Source organism: Balearica regulorum, chromosome 19 (genome assembly GCF_011004875.1).
Source record: "Balearica regulorum gibbericeps isolate bBalReg1 chromosome 19, bBalReg1.pri, whole genome shotgun sequence".
NCBI classification, from domain to species: Eukaryota; Metazoa; Chordata; class Aves; order Gruiformes; family Gruidae; genus Balearica; species Balearica regulorum.
The window spans coordinates 7,899,493-7,921,381 of record NC_046202.1 but is presented as its reverse complement, the minus strand read 5'-3'; the positions used below and the strand labels follow the sequence as shown (position 1 = coordinate 7,921,381).

Sequence of the window (21,889 nt, the reverse complement as noted above, 5' to 3'; positions counted from 1 at the left end):
CCAACTCAAACCAGGCAACATTGTAAAGGGTTTTACTGCTCTAGGTGGGACTGTGCTGAACGGTTTTGATGACACAACTGTGTTTATTAAAGGATCATGCTTCTTCCACAGCACAACTTCATTTTCAAGAGCACAGAAGTCTGTCCAGAGCAGACAGATGGCTTCAAATCAGCTTCTGCTACAAATGACTACTTGAATCTTAGGTACAAGGCATGATTCAAACCTGACTGCTGGAGGTGCCAAGAAAAAAAATGATAGCCGCCAGGGTTGCAGTCTGTTGCCCAGCTTATTCCCAAAATCAGACTCTCGCTACTGAGAGTTGACAGCGGGGTTCAGAGATGACAAATGATCAGAAAATAACACAGTCTGTGCAAGTCTTTGGTCTGCGCTCTGTCCAAGCTGCCTCTGCAAAGAGTCGGCATCGGCCCTCTGCAATGCTGCTCTCTGGTCCCAGAAGATATAGGTCACACACAGTATTTATGATGAATCCTCGCTGTTAGAGCATGAATCTGCAGCAAAGGATAATTACTTTAATTAGTTCTCAGTGTGTTGTACTATCTGTGGAGAGACGCTTGCTTACCCTCCTCCCCTGGAGAGCTGATCTCTAAAGGAGCTACCTGCAGCGGGTGAGGAGATGGTTGTGTCCCTACGGCACGGTGCAGCGCTAAAAGCACTATGACACAACCAAGTACAGGCTAGCAAAGGTGAAAATCTGCTGCAGGGTTTGGGCTGAATCTGTGCCAAGGGCTGTTTGGTAGTCAGCTCAGTTTAATGATTCTAAGTTTCTTTCTTGGGTTAAGTATTTAAGAACTGGCTATTTGCTTTTTTTGCGTTTTGTTACACTGCAGCTAATGAATGCAACAGCTCGTTGCTGACTTTCGCCTAAAAGTTCCCATTGCCCAGGAGAGTCTTTGAAGAAACAAGCAGCCCACCCCTTCCTTGCACTCTCTTATTTTTGTTTGTTAAATTCCCATTTGATTGAGCTTATCTTTGTACACACCTGGTTCCTTGCGCACACTTCAGAAATAAACCGAGTTGTACAAATTCCGCACTTTATTTTTCAAATGTCTTAACAAATTGCAATTCTGGCTTCCTCTTGCTGATCACACTGGTCTTCCTTGAAATGAAAGAGCTATTTCTAGCAGTTCTTTACCCAGTTCCTCATGCCTTCCTCCGGCGCTGAACTCTGCAGACAGCTCCCTGAACGTGACACAGATTCGGCGATGCTCTATATGCTTGCGGTAAATTGCGTGTTTCCACTTGTACCGTGCGTCACCGTACAGCACCACCAGAGACCTTTGAGGTAAGTGAATGGCAACAGTCACCTCTTTACTTGGAACAAGCCTCGGGGATAAAATGCAGTTGATTCCCTCTTCACCTGAATTTTTGCACGTTGTTGTCTGTGTGGAAGATCCAGGGAGACTTAATTCCCCGTTTTCTCTACTGAAAGTGCGAAATAATTGGATCCTGTCCTCTGAATCACAAGACATGGATAGCACGGTTTTTGAGAGCAAGTTTAAGCTAACCAGGCGCTCTCCCCAAAGCCACCAGTCATCAAAATGCGGGTCAATGGCAGAACCTCTTTCTGGCATGTAGTCCAGATTACATTGTTCAACAGGTAAGAAACCACCCAGTACAGAACAGGCCTCCATTTGTGCCACAATCTTTTTACTAAAACTTGGCAAACCGGTAAAGTTGCCAGCTTTCATCCTTTGTTTCTTGAAGTTCACTTTGGGTCCATAGTCCTGTTGGGAAAAAAGAGGGGAAAAGCTAGTGTTAAGGAAAAATCGGGAAGGGATCTATTAAGGAAAAGTCTTTTTGGAGAAACTGTGATCCCTACAGGGCTCCTGGTCAAGACTTTTGAATTCTTCTCATCTCTTCCAGTGACCTGGTCACCAGGTTGCAAAAGCGCTCAGCGAAGCTACATTAATCTCACTGGAATTAGATTTCTTATCTGTAAAGTAAAGCCAAAACCCAAATCACCCAGTTCTTTCCCTTGGAGATTGTGTGAACTTCAATGCCTGAACATGCACCATCAAGTATGATTTGTTACAACTACCATATATTTTTGCAAGAGGTTGACTTTAATTACAATTCTTGCAATTGATTTCAGGAAAAGCTTTCAAAGGAAAACATGTAATGAAACACCTAACTGTGCTGGGTTTTAACTGAAAAGAGCTTTCCTTTTCCAGAGGGATCTAAGAACAAATGTGCTTCTAAAGTCAAACCTGTTTCTTTCGGCCAGACTGTGACGGTTTCCAGTCATCTTGATCCATCAGTTCAACTATCTCAGATTCTTCATCTTCACTAATGAACTCCTCCGTCAGAAACACCCCTGGAAATGGAAATGCCCAGCCAGCAAATGCCGAGTCCTCGTTTCCTTTAGCTAGGCCTGTTGCAGGACAGTAAGTGAAATTATCTTCTCCCTGTGAAAATAACAATGGAGAAGAAAAAAAGCAGTGGGGGGGAAACTTATCAAGATAAGGTATTTCCATGATTTACCCCTGCAGCCTTGATACTGCAGCATGAAAACTGTCTGTACAGGATTCCTGTAGAGATGAGAAATTTTACAGCTGCTTTTGGGGAACAACTCTTCCCCGCTTTTTTTACAGCGCCTGCTTTACTGTACTGCCGGCTTGAAGCCGCTTTTCTTTCCTAGTAATGTCTTTATCCTGCAAAGATGGGGAAGAAGAGATGATCCTCGGTGCCAAACATATAAAGAGATTAATGGTCGGTATTCCTCAGCCCGGCTGTAGAGATAGGGTTTGTCATAGCAATAAATGTTGAATGAGGAAAGTTGATAAAAATTGCCAAGGCCAAAAGGCTAAGCTGTAGGGAACCTGCCTTTTCTTAATGGATGAAGCCGGGCAAGGGCTGTCTGGGCTTTTGAGGCTCCCGTGTGCATCTGTAACGCTACTGAGGCGAAGCCTCCGGGGGGGCCCCTGCTTTGTCCCCAGCCTGGGCTCCCGCCCGGGGCCCCGCAGCCCCCCCGGGGAGCCGGGACCCTCTCCCGCCATGGTGGGGTGTCCCCCGCACCCCCTCCCAGGCCCCCCCCCCAGCGCCGAGCCATCGCTCCCTACCCCGGCTCGGCCGCGGCCCCCGCCCGCCAAGCCCGCCCTGAGGGGAACATGGCAGGCGTCCCCCCCGTCCTCCTCCTGCCGGCCCCGCCCCGCCGCCGGCCCCGCCCCGCCGCCCCCTCCCCGGTACCTGCGGGGGCGGAGCGGCCTGTGCGGGCCCCTCGCAGAGCAGGCAGGAGCGGATCCCCTTGCAGCCGCAGCCCGGCCCTTCGCCGCCGCCCGCCGCCTCCATCCTCGCCGGCTGCGCTGAGGATACGGCCCTCCTCCCCCCCTTCCTCCCCGTCTCCTCTTCCTCCTCCCCTCCCGCCGCCGCGGCCCGGTCCGCTTCCAGGTGAGGGGAGCGGGAGAGGAGTCGCGGGGCGGGGTGGAGACCGGGGCCGAGGCGGCGGCGGGGCACACGGGCTCGGTGCAGGCCGCGCGGCCGGTCGGTCGGTGAGCGGGGGGGGGGTGGGGGTAACACGGACTCGCTCTCCCAGCAGCCTCCGCGGCACGGCCGGGCCCCGTACCACTGCTCGGCGCCGCGGGGGCTGCTGGGAGTTGTAGTCCCGCTACCCACTGCGCTCCCCACGGGGGCGCCTCAGGCCGCGGCCGGCGCCGGTCCTCACCGGGGCCTCCGGGCAAAAAGCGCCGCGCAGGGGCAGCGTGAGGCGGCGACCGCGGCCCAGAGCCGCACCTGGCCGCCTCGGCGCGAAGCCAGCGCCGCCGCCTCTGCCCGCGGGCGGTGCCGCGGCCTGCGCCCAGCAGCCGGTGTCCCGCGGCCCTGGCACGGCCCCGGGGCTGCCGCGGTCTGAGGGGCCACCGGGGCCGCCTCGCACCCGGGAAGCCGCCCCTGGATGGTCTGACAGGGCGGCAGCGGCGTTGGCATCCCCAGCGTGGCGGTGGTTGCGCCGCGGGCATCGGGCAGTGCCGGGCGCTCCTCGGTTCAGCCGAAGCGGTGGTGCAGCTGGCGTGGGGTAGTTTAAACTGGTTTTAATCCCTGGCCAGAACGGACGCCCTGCTGTAGGACCGCCGACCCGAGAGGTGCTGCTGAGGGGCAGGAGGAGGGTCGGTGGCAGTTCCCAGTTAGGCGGGGGTACGGGGTTCGTCAGGCCTGGGGTCGTCCAAGGCGCCTTCTGCAGCGTCCCCCGTGATGTGGTGATGGGGCCGTGTTGTGTCATGGCCTTGCCTGTGGCTCCCGTGGTGTCACGGGTGACACAGCTGTGTCTGAGGTGTCGGTGTGGTCAAAAAGAGGGCAATGGGAACATCCACTGTCATTGGCGTCAAATTTTTCTTACAAATGCCGGAGCTCAGAAAGGTTTATTGGGTTCAGCAGGTAAGGGCCTGATCCTGTGGTTTGGCTTTCAGTGACAGCTCTGTCACTTGAAGGATCAAATCCTGAACAGCTGCTGTTCAAACTGTTCTTCAGGCTCTATGCTCTTTATGCTGGTATAAAATATTCCATGCGTGGAGGGTCATCCTTACTTACAGATGTTAACAAAGCAATGCCCTGTTGCTCATCAGACCCGACGGTCCGGGTGCTGTAGGGATGTTACGGTGCTGAAGTCAAGGCTAAGGACAGCTCGGTGCTTCGTGCGTTCCTTGCGATTTACTGGAGTGGCGTTTAGGCAGCGGTGAGACTAACTCAGAAAGACAGTAGCAAGCCTGGCCTAGGAGCTCTTTTCTCTTTTATTTCTCTCTCTTGGAATCTGTGTCAGAAAGAGCGGTAAGCCACGAACCAGTAATTTAATGAAGCTACTTTGGCCCTATCAGTGTTATTATTCTAAATATCAGTGTATCCGTGTATGCGCACGTACTATCCACAGCAATGCATGAAAACATCTGTTAATTACCAATAACATACAGAAGGTTGTTGATATTTTTTTCCTTGGCGACGAAATTATGTTATTGATTGGTGAGTATTTATATTTCTGGTAACAAATTCAGTTTTCCAAAATCTTAGGGAATTTAGAAGCTGTCAGACAAGAGTCTATCCATCTGGTCAGACCAGTGAGCACACTGTGTCATTTCCTTGGGAGGAAGACATTCACAACAGGTGTATTTATTCTTACAGTTGCTGTTTATTTGAAAGCGTGTTGGAGTTTTTGGAGCAAAGCCCTGTTGCTCAGGAGAGGGACAAACAGGTAACTGCGAGACTGTCCTAGTCCTGAGTGCCGTCGCCCCGTGGACAGCTTCCATCTATGGCAAATCTGTCGTTTAAATAGCCAAGGGAGGTATCACTTCTGTTTTGGAGATGGGTTGGGTCAGTGTATCGGGAACATGTGCTCAGTGTAATAACAATCTCTGGTATTTTCATTTCAACCATGTAAAAAAGGCGACTTCCAACACAGCAGCAAAATCAGTAGCTAACCTCATAACTTTTTTTTTCCCCCCTCCCTTTTGGAGTCAGTTGAAAGGACTTCCTCTTATTCCTGTTTGTTTTACCAGGAAGGTTACAAGAAGAGATCCTACAGCTGACTGATGACTGATTCCAGCAGAAGGGTGGAGATTAAAAATGTCAAAAATTACTACAGAACTTCTTTTGGAAAGAGCGGTTCCAAGATCTACGAGGCTCCGAAAGATCGAGACGCTGAAGTAAGTGCAGACGGACCCATGGAAAATTCCAGCTGAATTCAGCCTGGGTGATCCCTTTTTTTTTTGTCTTTTTTCCCCCTAAGCTTTTTTACTGAAAAAAGACAGATAGTTACAGAGCACGGAACGGGAGGTGGCATTCTCAATGCAGGATCAGTGAGCACTAGTGGAACTGCATTCACTAGATAGGTTATCAGCACTTCCACCTCTTCTCATCATTTATATTGCATACATGCTGCCACCTTCTTTCTGTAAAACTGCTTAAGGCTGGATCATAATTTCATAGCCCTAAGATATACTCCCTACCCCCAAAACACTTCTGCTTTGCTAGCAATTGTTTAATGTGAATAAGAGAATCTCTTCTGGTCTGGATTTTAAAAATATTTTTGGCATTATTTCCCCTCCCTTTTCCTCTCCCTCCATCACTTTCCATCTCCTCTAAATCCAGTTATGTTAGTACCTCAAACATTGCAGAGGGGAAGAATAAACTCCTGGCACACTTGGAAACCACTAAAAACAGTTTTGTTGCTCAGATCCTTAACAAAGGTCATTGAAAATATGTGTCTTTCCAAATGTTTAACACAGTGGAATTTTGCTATTCCAGAACTGGTCAATCCAAGTGAGTCAGCTAGCCAATTTCTGGCTAGCACCTTTGTTGTTTTTGTTGCTGATGTAAGAGCTTTGGGTTTCATATGTACTCTTTAAAGTTATTTATTTTAATTGGTCTTGTGCCAGAAGAATTGTTTTTAGAGAGAAACTAAAAAATTTATCTGAAGAGTATAGGCTGCAGTAATCTGGGTAACAAAGTGACATCGAGATATGTGAAGTAGTGAATTTCTAGAGAGTGGCTTTTTCCATGCAGCTTCGTATCACGATTTTGAAGGGTTATATTTCAGAAAGTCCATTTGGGGAATACTGAGTTTCTCCCCAAAATGACACAGGAGTCACACTGAGCTTCGCAGCCAGCTGAATTCTGTTCAACATTTCTTATGTGCTTTCACTGGCTGGTTAGGCTGCTGAGATGACAAGCGAAGGAGAAGTGGTCTTGCTTCCTAATTTTATTTACCTCATTTATTCACACTTCATTTATAGTTAGAAGGCCTTCGTTTACTAATCATTAGAGATGGAGATTCCATTTGTTAAAGGAACTCAGGCTTCTGTCCTCAAGAGATGTTGGCTGTCAGGACTAGAAGCTCCGTCTGTAGCTCAACTAAATGATCTAATCATGTCTAAATCACCCTTCTTATAATATGCAGTTTTCACTTTTTTACAGGGAAGAGGTATTTTATTTTATTTTTTTTCTTCATAAATATTGTACCACTTACTTCCTCTTTCAGGACAGAATGCTTTTGCTTTGGTGGCAGCCTTAGGATTTTGTTAAGTAGATTTCCATATTTGCCATTGGAAGTTTTTGCAGCAAAATTCACCATAAAAGAAATGGAAAAAACACTTTTTGGGGAAGTTAGTTCTTTGAAAACAGCCAAATGATTTGGGGACCTACTCTGCACTTGGCCTGAACTTAACTTCTAATGCAGAGAAGAAAAGTTTTGAGCCACATTAGCAAACTGATCCGATTTGCCACATCGTCTGCGTGCAAGTGTCAGCAGGAAGCAAGGGGGAGGACAGAACTAGCCTTTTGGAATCACTGTAGGCTTACTGCTTACACCATTTCTGAGATGGTGATTTCTAAAAAATGAGTGAAATAATTAATCTAGTGCATTCTATGGATGGGGTAGACTGATGGTGTAGTGAATAAGTGTCTTGTGTTGCCACAGCTTGTTTTGTTGAATTTATGTTGCGAAGGAATAAAATACCAAAATTGTTAGAGGTGTAGTAATTTTTTCTATGAACAAGAAGTTTTCTGGTGATTCACTGCTCACAGCCAGCTCTGTTACCCACAGGAGGTTTATCTGGGTTGCATGTTAATTGTACTGCAAATACTTTGGTAGACTTGAGTCTCTGATGGTGTCTTGTGAGCTCAGACACAGCATCTTTTCCATGTATGTGTGCTTGCAGTCCAGAATGCTGCAGACAAGAAAAAGCGGGTTTGGTTAGATTTACCAGCGAGTTGTGCTAGACTGAGAGGTGCCACCAGGTGGGACCTTGTACCCTGTGAAAGTCAGCACTTGTTTTTCTGATGAACTGCAGATAGTTCATGCTCTCTTTTGTTTTCAGCCTGTCCAAGCTGCAGTTGAAGACTGGAGACTTAGACCCACGTTTGTTTTCCCGTCTGAGGCATCTGCAGAAACTAGATCTCTCTGATAATTTACTGGACAAATTTCCCAACAGTCTAACCCTGCCTGATCTGCGTGTCCTAAACTGCAACAACAACAAACTGGAAGATGTAACTGCTCTGAAACAGTTCCCTCTGCTCGAGGAGCTAACCTATGAGAACAATGTGTACTTGACAGTGAGTTACCTCCCATCCTTACAAGCTAAGCATTAAACAGAGGGGGAAACAAGCAGCAGTTATGCCTAGTTCTAACATACTGTTCTTAGGCAGCAAGTGTTAGGGCATCTGAGAAAGCAGCCAGTTTTTTTGTGCCCCTTCACCAGTTTGTGCCGCTATTTTGCAACCTGCAGAAGTGACTTGCCCAAAACCACACAGATATTAAAATCTGGGTATCTTGAACTCCTGATTCTCCAGGGCAGAGTCGCATCTTAGGTAGCTTATCAGGCGGGATATCTTATGCTCATGCTTGTGTAAAATACAGTAGTGACTGTGTGGAAATGTCCTTCTCATGTGTTAGTTTTAGTGCCTCTTGTGTTCTGGAGGAGCAAACTTGGCCCTCTGATGAGGGGTTAAACTTGGTGATTAGTCTAGTTTAGGTTTTCTGACTTCTCCCAAGAAGCTCTGCTAACTGTACAGTTCAAGCATCCGAAACTGCATTTTTACTTGTGCTTTAAACTGGTATCAGCCACCATCGCCATCCCCGGGTGCTTATTTGCTGTTGCATGCTGGCAGAAATGTATGTGTGGCTGTATGGTAAACTGGATTGGGGAACTGGTCTGACCTAAACCGCACCTGACCCAAAGCAGCCCTGCTGGTATTCGTTTACTGTAGGCAGGGCAGGCCTTCCTCTGCTCAGAGTTAAAGGATGTGAAGGAATACCCTGCGTGGCACTCAGGCCGGAGCAGATGAGGCTGGTTACACGGCCACCACCTTGTGTTGGATGTTAGTACTGCGTAAGCGTGAGCCAGGTCTTTTGTCCCAACTCGTAGGAAAACATTAATTTACAACTAAAAGGTGATATTCGAATTGGAAATGCTGAGGACATTTTATGAAATGGCTTTTCCTGGCTAAATATGTTCTTCTTATCCTTGACTGTATTTTAATAAAGAACTAAAGCTAAAGCAAGTACAATTTTTGTAACTGATGTCTTCTCTTTCTAGCTCAACGATGATTATAAAGTAATGTTTCTTTTGCAAAATCTTCGGCTACTCAATGGCAAGGATATAACCAAACTGGCTAATCATGTGAGGCGTGTCAATAGCCGTAAGCTCACCAGCAAGGTAAAATGTGTGATATTTTCTTAATCTCGAAACACCTGAGAACTAACAAAATACGATGCTCAGTTTAATGACAAAGTTGCAAACTCGCTTGAAACGATTAACAGTAATTCTGGTATGATCTGAGCACAGCCTGCGGTATGAGCCACCTAGTAAATGTTTTACTACTGCTTTCTCTGGTCAGTGCTTTGCTCTACCTGTTCTGTGTAGCCAACTTCTGCCTTCAGTTTAAATCACAGGAGCAGGGCCAACACGGTCTGTGTCTGACCCTCTAGTTTTTCAGGTCACTCCGATTATCTTTCAAAAATGGGAGAAGCCTGGTGCTGACATAACAGCTGCATACACCTCCCCATCTAATTTACGTTACTGCCCTGGCCCCAGGAACGGAGAGCACAAAACCAAGCTCAGAATAGTCTTGCTTTTTCTCGTATGTACACCAGGAACAAGGATTTGTTCTTTCTTCTTCAGCTGTGCATGTTTGGAACTGTATTTTCACTCATTTACGTGCACAGTTTAGCTCCTGACAGATTGTCCCCACAAAGCATGTTGTGATCTTGGGCAAAATTATTGTTCTATTATGAAAAAAGTTTGGTTTTTTTTTTTGTGCAGTACTGCTCTTGCCATTTGTATTCTAGTTAGTTGATCTTATTCATTCCTTCTGTGTAGCAGTGGTGGAGAGATCAAATACTAAAGACTGGGATGGCTTATTGTGCTGTTATCTGTGTAATACCTTGTACCTCAAAGGGTCTTGGTGAGGGCTGCGCAGCCTCTTATCCTCCAGGCAACTGGGCATGGTTGGCTGTCTAATGAGACACCAAATGCTCCCCCGTGCTGTTCATTTTGTGCTGGTCTCTGTGCCCCAGATACCTTTCCCGGATGGTATTCTTTGTATCTGGCAGTCCATTTCTTTCTGCTGTGTCTGAATGTAAAATGTCTATTGGGTCCAAATGCTTATGGATGCGTTACTGCCCACCAGAAACTCTCAGATGGGAAACCGTGCTGATAGCTGAGCATCTGCATGATTGTGCCTATAGTTCAGAAGCATTTTGGAGTTGAGGTATCTTTATTAATAGGGACCAGTCCTGCTCACGCATGCACTTGAACTACAAGAAAACTTGGACATCCCTGTTATCCTGTGCCTATTATAATAAATTAATTATCTGTCAGGTACTCCCTGTTAGTAGGGAACAGTGTAAGACTCCTGAAGACCATTTGCTGTGGATACAGAGGCATGAAATCAGGAGTTGCTCTGGGTCCATGCTGGTGGTATCTGCTTAGCCACACTCAGGGGAACTGGGTTTCTTGTCAGCTGAAGTGGTGGTTTGAACACCGATAAAATAAACGGAAGCAGTGACATCATGTAGCTAGCAGAGCCTCAGGGTTGGCAATTTCTTAAATGCTTTCACAAGTACTTTTGTGCTTTTCTGCTCTGGTTTTCTGTAGTATTCCATTGAATAAACTCAGTCTTTCTGCCTAGGTTACTGCTCACTGGGAAAAATTCTTCCGTGACCAGCTTCCTGAGAAATACACAGCTGAGCAAGTGAAGTCCATCAAGAAGAAGTTCCTGAAGTCAGTGCAAACCAATGTAGTACACGGACCCAGCTCACTGAGTGAATTCACCCGCTGGCGGGTAGGTTACACTTCACTCACCCTCCTGTTCTTCAGGCAAGGACTCTGCAGCCCGATTCTGAACAGATTTGATGAGAATGCTCTATGGATTTGGGTTCAGGGTATCAGGAGTCTTGCAGACAGCTGGTATCACTTTTTCGGGTTTCTTCACTGCCTTGTTAAGCAGTTACAGAAGCGGTAGGACTAAGTGTGCACCAAGTTGCAATGACTGTCATTAAACATTGTTTTTTTTAATTCATAAACAATAATTATAATTGTACTAATTAACAATCCTGCAGTATCCTTAATACTTAATGGTTTGCAAATAACTCTAATGCCAACCTTTAGTCTTGATGGAAGCTGTATGAAAGGAGAAAAGATAATGACAGAACCATAGTTACTTGCAGAGTGGAAAGATACCATTTAGTCTGTAACATATGTTTTAATTGTATGTGCATACGTACAATTGAGGCTTCCGTCTCTCTTTTGTCTCGTTTCATTGCTGTGCTGTTGTTTTTGCAAATGCATACCCTGGATGTTCATGACAAAGTGAAGTTCTTGGGTCATGATATGTCAGCAGAGGACTTGGCCTGCAGGCTGTCAGCTGAGGACTCCTCCATCACTTGTGAAATTCATGTGGAATACTGGAAGCAGATATTAAAAATTCTTGTGTAATGACAAGCAGCTCTTGTCATTATACCTCAGAGTTTGACTGCTGTTGCTTTTTGTCCTTTTTTTTTTTTAACATATCCATATATTTGCTTCTAAGGTGAAAATGATTGCAGAAGAGTTTCTGGCATACTCACTGGGTCTGGAATTAAACACAGATCCCGAACCAGAGGAAAATACGGATGAGAATGAGGAAGAAAGTACAGAAAGCCCCAGGGAAGCTGCAGAGGACGTGGGTCAGGTACATGATTTTTCCAGTTACATTAACAATGTCCTTTTTTATTTCTTACGAATTCAGTAGCACTTGTCAGTTTACATTTATGACCCTTTGGTAACTGTAGGGCCAGACCCAGGCTCCAGCCTGTGTTCAACAGCTGAGGCTTGTTTTTTATGGCCAGATTGAAGCTTTCCCAGCAGTGTGAAGGTTGGGTTGCTCTCCAAGAGGAGAGAGCTTCCATTCTCATAGGAGACCCAAAAGATTTCATGAGTATAGTCCTACTGACTCCACCTCTCCTTTGGGGAAGGGATATTTTTAATGAGAGAACTGGGCTGATGCATGGCCAGGCTGTGATGGTGCTTGCCCTCTTTGAAACGGCTGCAGACCGAAGCCCCTCGGTCCATGGGCCAGATTTGTTTTTCCACATATGTAAATGGCAAGTAAATAGGTCAAGGGAAGGGAGATGAAAATGTGGCTGGCTGTGTGATTTTTCATTAGCTTCTGCCTCTAGGAACTCTGCAGCTCTGGGCTGTCTGATTCTTGAAACCCAGTCTGTAACCATGGGAGGGCACTTGCATTTGAATAATTAATATCTCTGACTTACAAATCATCTGCACATCTCGGGAAAGCTACAAACCTTCTGCAGAAACTGACAACATGCCTTATAGGTCACGGTAACACCCAGCAAGAGGAAGAGAAATAATTCAAAACCAGGCTCTGGAAACAAAAGGTCCAAGTCCCAGGCGAACACCGAGGAGGAGGCTGTAGTTAGTCCCAGAAAGTCCAGCCATACGCAGGATGACCCAGCTCCTGATAAACCAAGAACATCGAACCAGCCAGCCAAAGAGGCAACCCCTGAGCAGGGAGCTGAAGGGACACATAAGAATGGAGAGCAGTTTCCCAAGGGGCAAAGCAACAGAAGATCCAGCCAGCTGACAGGGGAACAGAAAAGCCAGGAGCAGGACAACGGAGTTGTTAGCTTGACTCCAGTGAAGAACTCCAAGGGCAAGGTACGTTCATCAGCCCCTTGGGACTGGCTTTTGGCCTCTTGGTTTAGTGGGAGGAGCTGCATTCAGGTTTCATCAGAGCTCTACACAGCTTGGAGCTTGTAATTGGCCAGATATATTGTAAGTTACAGGTTTTGTTTTGTTTTGTTGTTTTAAATCTCTCAGAGGCATCAGGGAAGGCCCCCCCTTGGAGACAGTGAATCCCATGCAGGGGATGGATGGACCAGCGCTCTGAGGTGGTGCACTGAAAGCCTGTTCCTGGAAATGGGACTGGCATGACTTGCTTTCAGGTCAAACTGATGGCTGCATGGGGAAAGGTGTTTCCCCCTCAGCTCAGACCAGTGGGGATCTAAAAGGTTTTTCACATTTCTCTGCAGCAGGAAATGGGGTTCACTGCTGGGGTCTGCTGGGCACATCTTTTCTAAACAGTTGTCCGCTGGTTTAGGAGTCTTGAGCATTGGTGGCACCTCAGTCTCTCCTGTTCTCTGTAGCACAGAAGGGCTGAAAAATACTTCAGTTTAACTCAGATTGCTGTGTTCAGTAGAGGGTTCTGTCAAGGCAATCACAGGCAAACCACTGTCAGGGGAATGAATTTTCTAAATGTGGATGGTTTATTGTAGGAGGATGTCAGTGCAGAGCCATTGCATTTTCTTCAGTGTCACAGTAAAGGCAACAGCCGCGAGGATTTTAAAACGCAGCTCTGGTCCTGTGTCTTCGAGCCATTGCTAGACTGTGGAGCCAGGAAAGGTGAGCTCTTAAAGAGGTTTGCAGGATTCCCAGAACCACCCGGCTCTGGAATCCCAGCGGACTCCATGCGCTAGATCCCTGCTCCTTCAAGCTGTAGTCTCCATTGTCAGGAAGAGACTTGCTTACATACTTCTTCTTTGACTTTGAATACAGGAGACTGGGAGAGCACCAGAGGCAGTGATAAGCTGCAGTCTTCGTGTGTTATCCGTGAACCTGGGAACTTCTCACCTATTCTTTTCATCTTTCAGATCCCATTGTGAGCTCCTCCAGAACTGTGGCAACATGTGGAGGGGAATCCATCTGTCTGATTGATTGTGAGACAGGAACGGTGCTGAAAAAGTATAAGGTGGCTACAGAGGTAGGTTGCAAGGGGGAAGAGTAAGCACTGAATGGAAATACTGTAATCCTTTATAATTACATATATGTAAACATAATATATATTACAAAGAGTTCTGAAAGAGTTTCAAACATTAGCGTGGACAGATCTTAAAGGCATGAAGATGGATAGTAAATATTTCTTACTTATCCTTTTAGCCTGGTTTGGTTTATTTTTTTATTAGTTTAAAGGATTAGTCTGCCTCTCTTCTCCTCATGCAGGCATACGTATGTGTATCCAGGCTGCTAGGACTGCTTGACGGCATAGAGGAATAAACATCCTGTTTTGATAGTTTGTGTTCTTCTGAGGGTTGTTTTGAGATTCGATGCTCCAGCTCAAATAGTCGTGTCATTTCACCTGAATAGCTCTTGTGATAGTTGTCTTATCTCTGAGCTAACAGCCATCCTGCTGGCTGTTCTCTTTCTGTCCTAGGAGTTTTTCAGTGTCGCATGGACAACCCTCACAATGGTAATCAGTGACAGTCGGAAAAAATCTCATAATATCTTGGCGGCTGCTGGGAGGAGAGGGATCGTCAAGCTGATCCATGTGGCGGCTGACTTCTGCTACGGAGAGATAAAGGCTCATAAAAAGCCCATTGCTACTGTCTGCTTCAGCCCAACTCAAGAAACTCACCTCTTCAGTAAGTCTCTGGTTCAGAATCTCTTTAGTGTTAGTACTTGATCTAGAAAAGGCTGGGCTTCCTTAACAAGGGGAATTGTCACCAGTGCAAGCAGGTGTGGGTAGGTGAATACTTACAGGGACCTCACACGCATACAAAAAAGCACGGACAGACATTATGGAGAGAGCATTGTTAGTCTCCTGTGGCACTAATCTACAGAAGGTACAAATTGTTTCAGCCACAGAGCCTGACTCTTCAGCTGAGGTGCAGCAGCTCCTGTTTCTCTCTCAGTAGCTCTCAGAGCAGCTGTCAGGCACACATTAGCCATAAACAAGCCCAGTAGTGGATCCGTTCCGCAGGGATGAGTAAGAAGAATGATAGCCAGAGCAGCCTGCTGGGGGCCAGGCAGCGAGCGGTCAGCTGGCAGGGCTCTCATCAAGCATGGCAACAGGGGCAAGGCAGCGTATAACGGGCTGTTGGATTTCATTTTTTCCAACGAGCATAACTATGTGCTTAATCGCTTTTGAATAAATGAATTTTTTTTTTCTTTTTTTAGTTCTGTGCCTCCTCAGAAATTTTTTATTCTGGTCCTGATGTAGCAGAGAGCGTTGCCCCAGTAGGGCCCACAGAGGCTGAGGCTTTTGGACTGCTAGGAAATGAGCCATCATATTACAAATTGCAGCTGCATTGTCAGGCCTGTAAAGTAAGCTGTTACAGAGCCATTCGGACCACACCTGCACCCCGCAGCGCATTGTTTCTCTAACCTACAATTACCCACATCCTGGAGTGGTTAGACTGCTATGTGAACCATTAAAAGGAGAAATTTTTTTTAAAAACATTGGTATCCATACTGGATACTTTTCAAGAAGAAACCCAAAAGTGCAAAAAGCAGAAGCCTAGAGGGATGAGGAGGTTGACAGCACATCCATGTAATGGTGTGGACAGCAAGGCTCGTTATATTGCATAGAAAAATGTATAGTAATAAAGCGAGAGTTTCTGCATGCCTGTTTGGGGGACTGGACACTAACCGTTTACTTTGAGTTTGAGGGATGCCATCTGATTAGGATCCAGATTACTCTGAGTAATCTCTTAGGATTGTTTCTGCTGTCAGTATATCAGCTTGGTGAAAAAGACGTTGTCTTTCACACTTACATCAGTGCCTAACTTTCCCAAGGGGAGCTGCTGTGGCTGTGAACACAGGAACCTGTGGATAGGTAGAATAAAGTGGTGTCAGCCCGAGAGTAGAGGTTGGAGCTCATATTTAAGATTCCACTAGAACCCAGGACCAGAAACGTGAGCTGAAAGGAACACTAATTAATGACCTTGTGAAGCCACAATTTAAGTAATGGACACCGGGAAACAAACTTTCTTTTATCTGCTCCTCTTAGAGCACAGGATAAGAATGCAAATTACTGACCGTGCATGTTTGACAATGTCTGTGAAGTGATGTTGAGCCAGGAGCCTCGGTGACTGTTGCTGTGCTTTAATGAGCTCTCTGATGCCACAGGCGTAGAGCGTTACAGCCTGTGACACAGGTAGAATTGCCAGCTAGCAGGAGAAGAGCCAGATGAGCAGCGGTGTCACTACCTGCTTCTCTTCTGTGTCCCACAGCTGCATCCTATGACAAGCGAATTGCACTCTGGGATATTGGGATTCCAGACTGTGACTACAATTTCAAAGCAAGGTAAAGGTTCAAAAACCAGATGTGGCCAGTCCAGGAGCCTATAACTATCACGTCGCAGCACCACTTAACTGCCGGTTCTTTTTTGTTTTGTTTTGTTTTAGCCAGCTGCTAGTGCTGGAAGCGCTCTCTATCCCCTTACGGATTGCCCTGGTCCCCACCTGCCCGGATCAGTACCTGCTGGCTGGCTGTGAAGACGGCTGCTTTGCCTGGAATATAAAACTGGACAAAGAACAAAAAAGCAGGTGAGAACCCAAAGTTGTGGGCATGCATTTTCTTTCCATAACAAGAAGAGGTAGTTTTAGCAAAGGATTCATTTCTAACTGAGGAGGTCTGAGCAAAAGCAGCATGTCCTGTCAAACTTAAAACATGCTCCCTACCCCATAATAGCAAGAAAAAAAAAAACAAACCTAGCAGAACACTAAAGGAGTTTTCAAAGCTAGCAGCCATGGGCTTGTAGTGATGCGCTGTTCTATGAGTGCTGCAGGCTGCTCTGAAGGAGGGCTGACATGAGTAATACAATAGCCTCACACGTAAGGGCGTATCATCGTGGAGTAGTGTAAGGGAGTGTAAATTCTTGGATCAAGTTCCAGTCTCAGCGAGACCTACCCTGCTTCTGGTACGTGAGGTTACCCAGGAAACTGGCACTCTGTCGGAGCACAGAAAAAAAATTAGAAGACGTGAAGTCCTGCCCTGGTGACATACACTAACCCTGATGCCTACAAAAACACACGAAGTAAAACAGCAGTCTCTTAAGCAAATGGGCTCCTGCTATATTAATAATCCCAGGTGGCCGAAAGCGTAAGTTCAAGTGGGAACGCAGCTGAGTTTGGAAGAGGCTCACTAACCCACGAATTTCCTTCTGGGGTCTGTACCCAAGTGCCCTCCACAGCTGACTCATTTCACCCTCCCCCCGCTCTAGGCCCTTTGAAGCCATATTCCAGTTTCCCGATGAGGATGGGGGCTTGACAACATCTCACAGGGTTGACGGTTTGGCTTTTCTGAATGATGATGTCATTGGTGAGTATAAGCACAATAGCCTAATCCCAGAAAAACAGTCAGGCACCTCAGCGTGGGGCAGGCTGAAGCCAGCATGGTGAGCAGAGGGACTGAATGGGGTGCGACTACCTCTTCTTCAGATTTGTGGGGGCTACACAGAATGGAGTTGTCTCCCAGAGTCACTTTTCCCTAAAATGTGGGCTTACGGTGCAAACCCAGGTCTGGGCAGGGCTGGAACTCAGATGGAGCCATCCCTGAGAGCTGAAGCAGAAGAGAGGAGAGCTCCTTTCTGCTCAAGGGCCGGTAGCAGCAGTATTATTTTTGCAGGGGAACTGGGGGCTCCCACATCTGGGAGAGTGCTTAAAGCATGGGCTGGGGCCTTCTGAAGAGCTTGTGCTTGTTCTACAGCTCAGGAACGTAAGTGTGGGACTGAAAATCCCCCCGCAGCCTCCAATTATCCTGAAATCAGGTAAAGGAGGTAGAAAGAGTTGCTGTTGGTATCAGGTCCCATGTCTTAAAAATACACCTTCTGGGTGCACCACCCTCACCAGAGGCCAGCCTTTATTTTGAGGCATCTCGCTTCTCGGCAACTGACACAGCCTCGCCCCTCTTTCTTCCCCAGTTTCCAAGAGCTCTAAACCAGGTTGCATATACTTATGGAGCTGGAGTCGGTCTTTTGACGCAAAGGGGAAAGGATGCCAGCGAACAGTTTCTGCAGTTATTCTAGCTGAGCTGGAGTGGTCCGTGACAGACCTGTCCTACCTGACACTCAGCACCTGCCCAGGTAGGCAGCACCCTTCCTCGGGGCACGCAGCAAGGCCGTACCCGTCACCGTAGCAGAGGGGGCCACACAGGTCAAGATTTACTTTGAAGGGTTGTGGCTGCCTCCCCTTTTGCCCGTCAGAGGAGCCCGTAGTGGGAGGCAGAGGCCTGCATTTCAGTCCCCGTGAGAGAGCGGGTCTGGTCTCCCCTCTGCGAGCAGCAAGAGCCCTCGGCTCAACACGCAGCCCAGCACCAGCTGTATATAAATACTACACTACGTGAATGCAGCTATACCATCTGCCATACAACAGGGGAACGGCTCGGGCTTACAGTGTTACACCGACTGTACAGTGCCAACGTCATCTTCCTTGTACAGGTCTTCAAAGCAGACAGAGCTGAGGGCTCGGCCCTGTAGCTTTCCTAGACCCGCTCTAGTGCTTACTGCGGCCGGCGTGAGGGCCAGGAGTCCCACACACAGGGCAGCTGGCTTTTAAGACTCACAAGGAATAAAGCTGATTTGGTCACCCCTTTCCAAAACCAAACAGTCAGAAGAAGTCCCAAAACATTTATCACTAGCTTTTCCGTACTAGAGTAAGATAGCCATTTTATCTTTAAATAAATAAATTTTTCAGAGCAAGGTAGATGAAATTGTGCTGGAAATAAGAGTTTTGCTGAAATGTGCTGTCCTCAGCTGGGAGCCTACGACACTGGCTTGAGCTCTGCTTTATAGCAGAATGGAGGCACAGTGCTGCACCTGTTTTCCAGCTTCTTCCTTTGGTCTTACAGCAAAAGACTACGTCTTCTGCGGTGATGAGAACGGAAGCGTGTGGATGTACAACCTCTCAAACTACACCACAGCATGGAGGTCTGCAAAGGGAAAACGTTCTGACAAGAGGATCCCACCCACCCAGGTAGGGCTCATTTAATTTACCCTTTGGGGCAGAGCTGGGCCTCTCTCCCTCCCCCGTGGAGCAGATTTACACCAGAACTTGCCAACGGTTTTCTTTACCTAACACGCACAAGCAATTAAAAGCAATCTCCAGAGCATGACCAAGGCCATCTTTCAAATCTCACACAAACACAACAGTGACAGGAATGAGGAGCTGTAAAGCAAGTCTGTTTGCTCCTGTGTTCTGCAGCTTGGCAACTATTCCTAGCAGAAGGGCCCGCTGTAAAAAAATTAGTGGTCAAACTGGAGAGCCTGACAATACCAGCACACAGACGCCATTTCCCTGATGGGTTCGCTGCTTCTGCATGCTCACACCGCTTTTTTTTTTTTTTTGGCTTGGTATTTCCCTGGCCTGCGGTGATAGTTGTCTTTTGGACAATTACTGTTCCCTTGCTTGGTGAAGGCTCTGAACCATCACACACACATTCAAAAGCTCTCACTCCAGAGCCTGGTCTTGAGCTATCATAATATTTATGTATGAGGCGACCTAGTGTTCCATAAGCTTCTTGCAAACATGTTGCCCAAGTCAACAGTCAGTTCCAGCTGCTTTCACTTTTTCCCTTTCTGATCAAGTCCCTCTGCATTAACCCCTGCTCCTTTAGGAGGGGGATCGTAAAGCTGCACCACCTCCCTCAGACAGGGGAAGAGCCTTTGGTGCAGCTACCCCAGAGGCTCAATCCCCGAACCAGGCCTGGCAGTAATTAACACCCTCCTGCTTTCAGAGACAATACCACCCTTCCTTTCCTACCCAAACTCTGTTCTCCTCGTAGATTCTCAAATGGCCAGAGCTTCAAGTGAATGGGGAGCAGCTGACTGAAGTCCTAATAAACAATGTGGTATCAGACCCTACTTTTACTTACCTTGTTGTTCTAACTAGTGTGAACATAACAGCAATTTGGAAGAAGTCATAGTTCTTTGTAACAGAGTTTCATTCCCGTGCTTTGAAATAGTGCAGTATTAGTGACTGTTACCCATGTAACCATGCAGTTTTCTAGACCAGTTATTACGTGCAAGAGAAAAAAAGAAAAAAGAAAAAAAAAAGTAAGAGTTTGTTAAACTCATCAAGTCATTGTAAACATCCGGTTTCTTTTACTGTAAGTTTTCACAATTTGTGCATTTGTTTTATAGAAATGACACTTAATAAAACAAAATACCAGTTCAGTTGGCAGTGCCTAGACTTCTTGAAAAGGAAAAGCAGACAGTTCATCCACTGCTGTCACGCGGCAGCTTCTCATTCTGAAAGTACACTCACAATAAACTCATCAACAGCCCAGTACAAATATTTGCCTTAAGGCTCCAATTAGAAAAGTAGAAATCATTTTAATGACTTATCCATCACATCAAACAAGACATTTATCCTCTTGGCAAAGCGCCTGTCTCAAATATCCCTCAAAATATCACCACTGCTGTCAAAAATTAAACAGCAGTGGGACAAGGAGGAAAATATTTGCCATGAATGGAGGTTTAAATATAGCATTCAGCCGCCACACACATCATTCTGCCTCAGAAGTACAGTCCGCTCTGAAGGGGGTGATTTTACTCGATTCCTTCTTGTTTGTCTTTAATAGCAACCTGTAAAACAGAGAGACATGCACTAAGACACGAGCTCTTTCTGAGCCAGAGGAGGTTAGTTTAAAGAACCATACCAGTCTTCTATGAAACACAACAACTGCAAGCCATCAGTGGAAATTTCTACACCATCCAGAAAAATAATACTTAAATTAAGATCAAACCATAGAAAATTGGTGCACTGTTACCTTTACCAGCACATCAAAGAACACAATATAGAGTGTTTCCTACTCATAGTTCCCCTGGTTGTGTGTGAATAATGTTTCAGGCAGATTATATCTCAAAAAAAAAAAAATCCAAGGCTAAATAAATACGATTACACAGCTGAGCAGAATCAATGGAAAGTAGTCCAAAAAAAAAAAACCTACTGTGCAGCTTTTTGGCAGGAGAATAAAAGAAAAAACACTTGGAAGAATAGAAAATTGTTTTCTACACTAATAAGACTGCAAGAAAGCCAATGCTGGCCATTTAAGGAATTACAGAGCACCACTGAACCCTTGCTGGGCCATGCAAATAACCCTTAAGGGCAGCCAGGCTCCACCATGCCTTGACAGGAGCTGGGTAACCCAACACTGCGCGGCTTTGATGAATTTATTGCCATGAGGTAGCAGCTCTAAGATACTTTAAATAATGGGGTAGTGTGTATGAGCTCCCTGCAATTAAAAATATATTAAAAAAAGAAACTTACTCTGAACCTCTCCTCCAGGAGGGAGAGCTCGCTGATCAGATCTGTGATGGCGTTGGTGAAAGCTTCCTGGGGGCTGTAATCGGGGGTGGTTTGGACCCGGATGATAATTTTGTGTTCCAGCGGGTGTGGGACCTTGTACCCTGCGAATAACACCTGGGGGTCTTTCAGTAACTGCCTGGAATGGGAAAGCAGCAGTGAACAGCCAGGCAGCACAAATACTTTTTATTAAAAAAAAATTAATTAAAAAACCCTATGTTTCTGTTGGGCTTTGCCAACATACCTGCAAACAGCATTATGAACGTGTTTGTGGAGGCTGTTCCCTCATTTTTAGACAAGTGCTGCTTTACCCTGACAACATCTATCACAACTTCGAAGGGAAAAAAAAAAAAAAAAAAGCCCCAACTCCCCCCAAAATTTCCTCCCCCCCCCCCCCCCCTTCCCCCTTAGCTCACGACTTGATGATGTTCCCCAGCGTGTGGTCCTCCTTGTTGATGGTGAACAAGCAGGCGTTGGGCACCTTCGTGTCTTTATTGATGGTGATCCTGAGTGAATACAGGTTGTTACCACAGCGCCTCAGGGAGCGACTCGGTGGGGACCTGGGGCTGGGGGGGGGAAGGCCCGGGCTCCCCTTTCGGGGAGCCCGGGCCTCCCCCCCCAGCCCCAGGTCCCCGCGGCCCAACCAGGGGCTCCGGCCCGGCCCAACCAGGGGCTTCCCCGCCGCCGCTCACTTCTTCTCGCCCTCGAAGAGGAGGAAGGACTCGAAGGCCGGAGGCGCGTTCATCCCGCCGCCGCTCGCCCCGCCGTTACCACGGCGCTCGTAAACGTCACTTCCGCTCGCTCCCG

General features: G+C 46.9%; 4 protein-coding genes across 8 annotated transcripts in view; 2 read left to right on the top strand and 2 right to left on the bottom strand.

Moving 5' to 3' along the window:
• Nucleotides 1–1,053, top strand: part of ORAI2 (ORAI calcium release-activated calcium modulator 2) — a 17,528-nt gene extending 16,475 nt beyond the window's left edge. The window contains exon 5 of the mRNA XM_075771536.1: nt 112–1,053. Within this exon, the coding sequence (XP_075627651.1) occupies nt 112–216 (105 nt within the window). The 3' untranslated portion in view covers nt 217–1,053. The remainder of the gene's footprint in view (nt 1–111) is intronic.
• Nucleotides 1,036–3,345, bottom strand: ALKBH4 (alkB homolog 4, lysine demethylase). 2 transcript variants are annotated; one of them, XM_075771533.1, is made up of 4 exons: nt 3,208–3,345; nt 2,478–2,549; nt 2,229–2,393; nt 1,036–1,745 (listed from the first exon to the last, which is right to left on the bottom strand). In XM_075771533.1, exons 2-4 carry the CDS (start codon nt 2,493–2,495, stop codon nt 1,104–1,106), a joined length of 825 nt encoding a protein of 274 aa, XP_075627648.1. In that variant the 5' UTR covers nt 2,496–2,549; nt 3,208–3,345; the 3' UTR covers nt 1,036–1,103. The 2 variants fall into 2 exon arrangements, with proteins under 2 accessions (XP_075627648.1, XP_075627647.1); XM_075771532.1 differs by lacking the exon at nt 2,478–2,549 and having other exon boundaries at nt 2,229–2,426; nt 3,208–3,339.
• Nucleotides 3,269–19,950, top strand: LRWD1 (leucine rich repeats and WD repeat domain containing 1). Of its 4 annotated transcripts, none has more exons than XM_075771529.1 (17): nt 3,280–3,408; nt 5,128–5,197; nt 5,502–5,648; nt 7,821–8,055; nt 9,039–9,158; nt 10,633–10,785; nt 11,533–11,673; nt 12,318–12,659; nt 13,277–13,403; nt 13,652–13,761; nt 14,212–14,419; nt 16,010–16,082; nt 16,184–16,324; nt 17,002–17,099; nt 17,701–17,862; nt 18,627–18,751; nt 19,560–19,950. In XM_075771529.1, exons 3-17 carry the CDS (start codon nt 5,569–5,571, stop codon nt 19,698–19,700), a joined length of 2,256 nt encoding a protein of 751 aa, XP_075627644.1. In that variant the 5' UTR covers nt 3,280–3,408; nt 5,128–5,197; nt 5,502–5,568; the 3' UTR covers nt 19,701–19,950. The 4 variants fall into 4 exon arrangements, with proteins under 4 accessions (XP_075627643.1, XP_075627646.1, XP_075627644.1 ...); XM_075771530.1 differs by lacking the exon at nt 3,280–3,408 and adding an exon at nt 3,622–4,097; XM_075771528.1 differs by lacking the exon at nt 5,128–5,197 and having other exon boundaries at nt 3,269–3,408.
• On the bottom strand, nt 19,856–21,889 carry POLR2J (RNA polymerase II subunit J). The gene is made up of 4 exons (XM_075771537.1): nt 21,775–21,889; nt 21,499–21,588; nt 21,047–21,221; nt 19,856–20,361 (listed from the first exon to the last, which is right to left on the bottom strand). Exons 1-4 carry the CDS (start codon nt 21,825–21,827, stop codon nt 20,326–20,328), a joined length of 354 nt encoding a protein of 117 aa, XP_075627652.1. The 5' UTR covers nt 21,828–21,889; the 3' UTR covers nt 19,856–20,325.

Coding starts and splice junctions, on each gene's coding strand:
- ALKBH4 (XM_075771532.1), bottom strand. CDS start 3,309: ATGGAGGCGGCGGGCGGCGGCGAAGGGCCGGGCTGCGGCTGCAAGGGG. Junction 2,427..3,207: donor AGGCCGCTCCGCCCCCGCAG/GTACCGGGGAGG, acceptor TTATTTTCACAG/GGAGAAGATAATTTCACTTA. Junction 1,746..2,228: donor AGTCTGGCCGAAAGAAACAG/GTTTGACTTTAG, acceptor TTTTCCCAACAG/GACTATGGACCCAAAGTGAA.
- LRWD1 (XM_075771528.1), top strand. CDS start 5,569: ATGTCAAAAATTACTACAGAACTTCTTTTGGAAAGAGCGGTTCCAAGA. Junction 9,159..10,632: donor GCCGTAAGCTCACCAGCAAG/GTAAAATGTGTG, acceptor CTTTCTGCCTAG/GTTACTGCTCACTGGGAAAA. Junction 18,752..19,559: donor AGAGGATCCCACCCACCCAG/GTAGGGCTCATT, acceptor TTCTCCTCGTAG/ATTCTCAAATGGCCAGAGCT.
- POLR2J (XM_075771537.1), bottom strand. CDS start 21,827: ATGAACGCGCCTCCGGCCTTCGAGTCCTTCCTCCTCTTCGAGGGCGAG. Junction 21,222..21,498: donor CTGGGGAACATCATCAAGTC/GTGAGCTAAGGG, acceptor TTCCCATTCCAG/GCAGTTACTGAAAGACCCCC. Junction 20,362..21,046: donor TCCTGGAGGAGAGGTTCAGA/GTAAGTTTCTTT, acceptor TCTGTTTTACAG/GTTGCTATTAAAGACAAACA.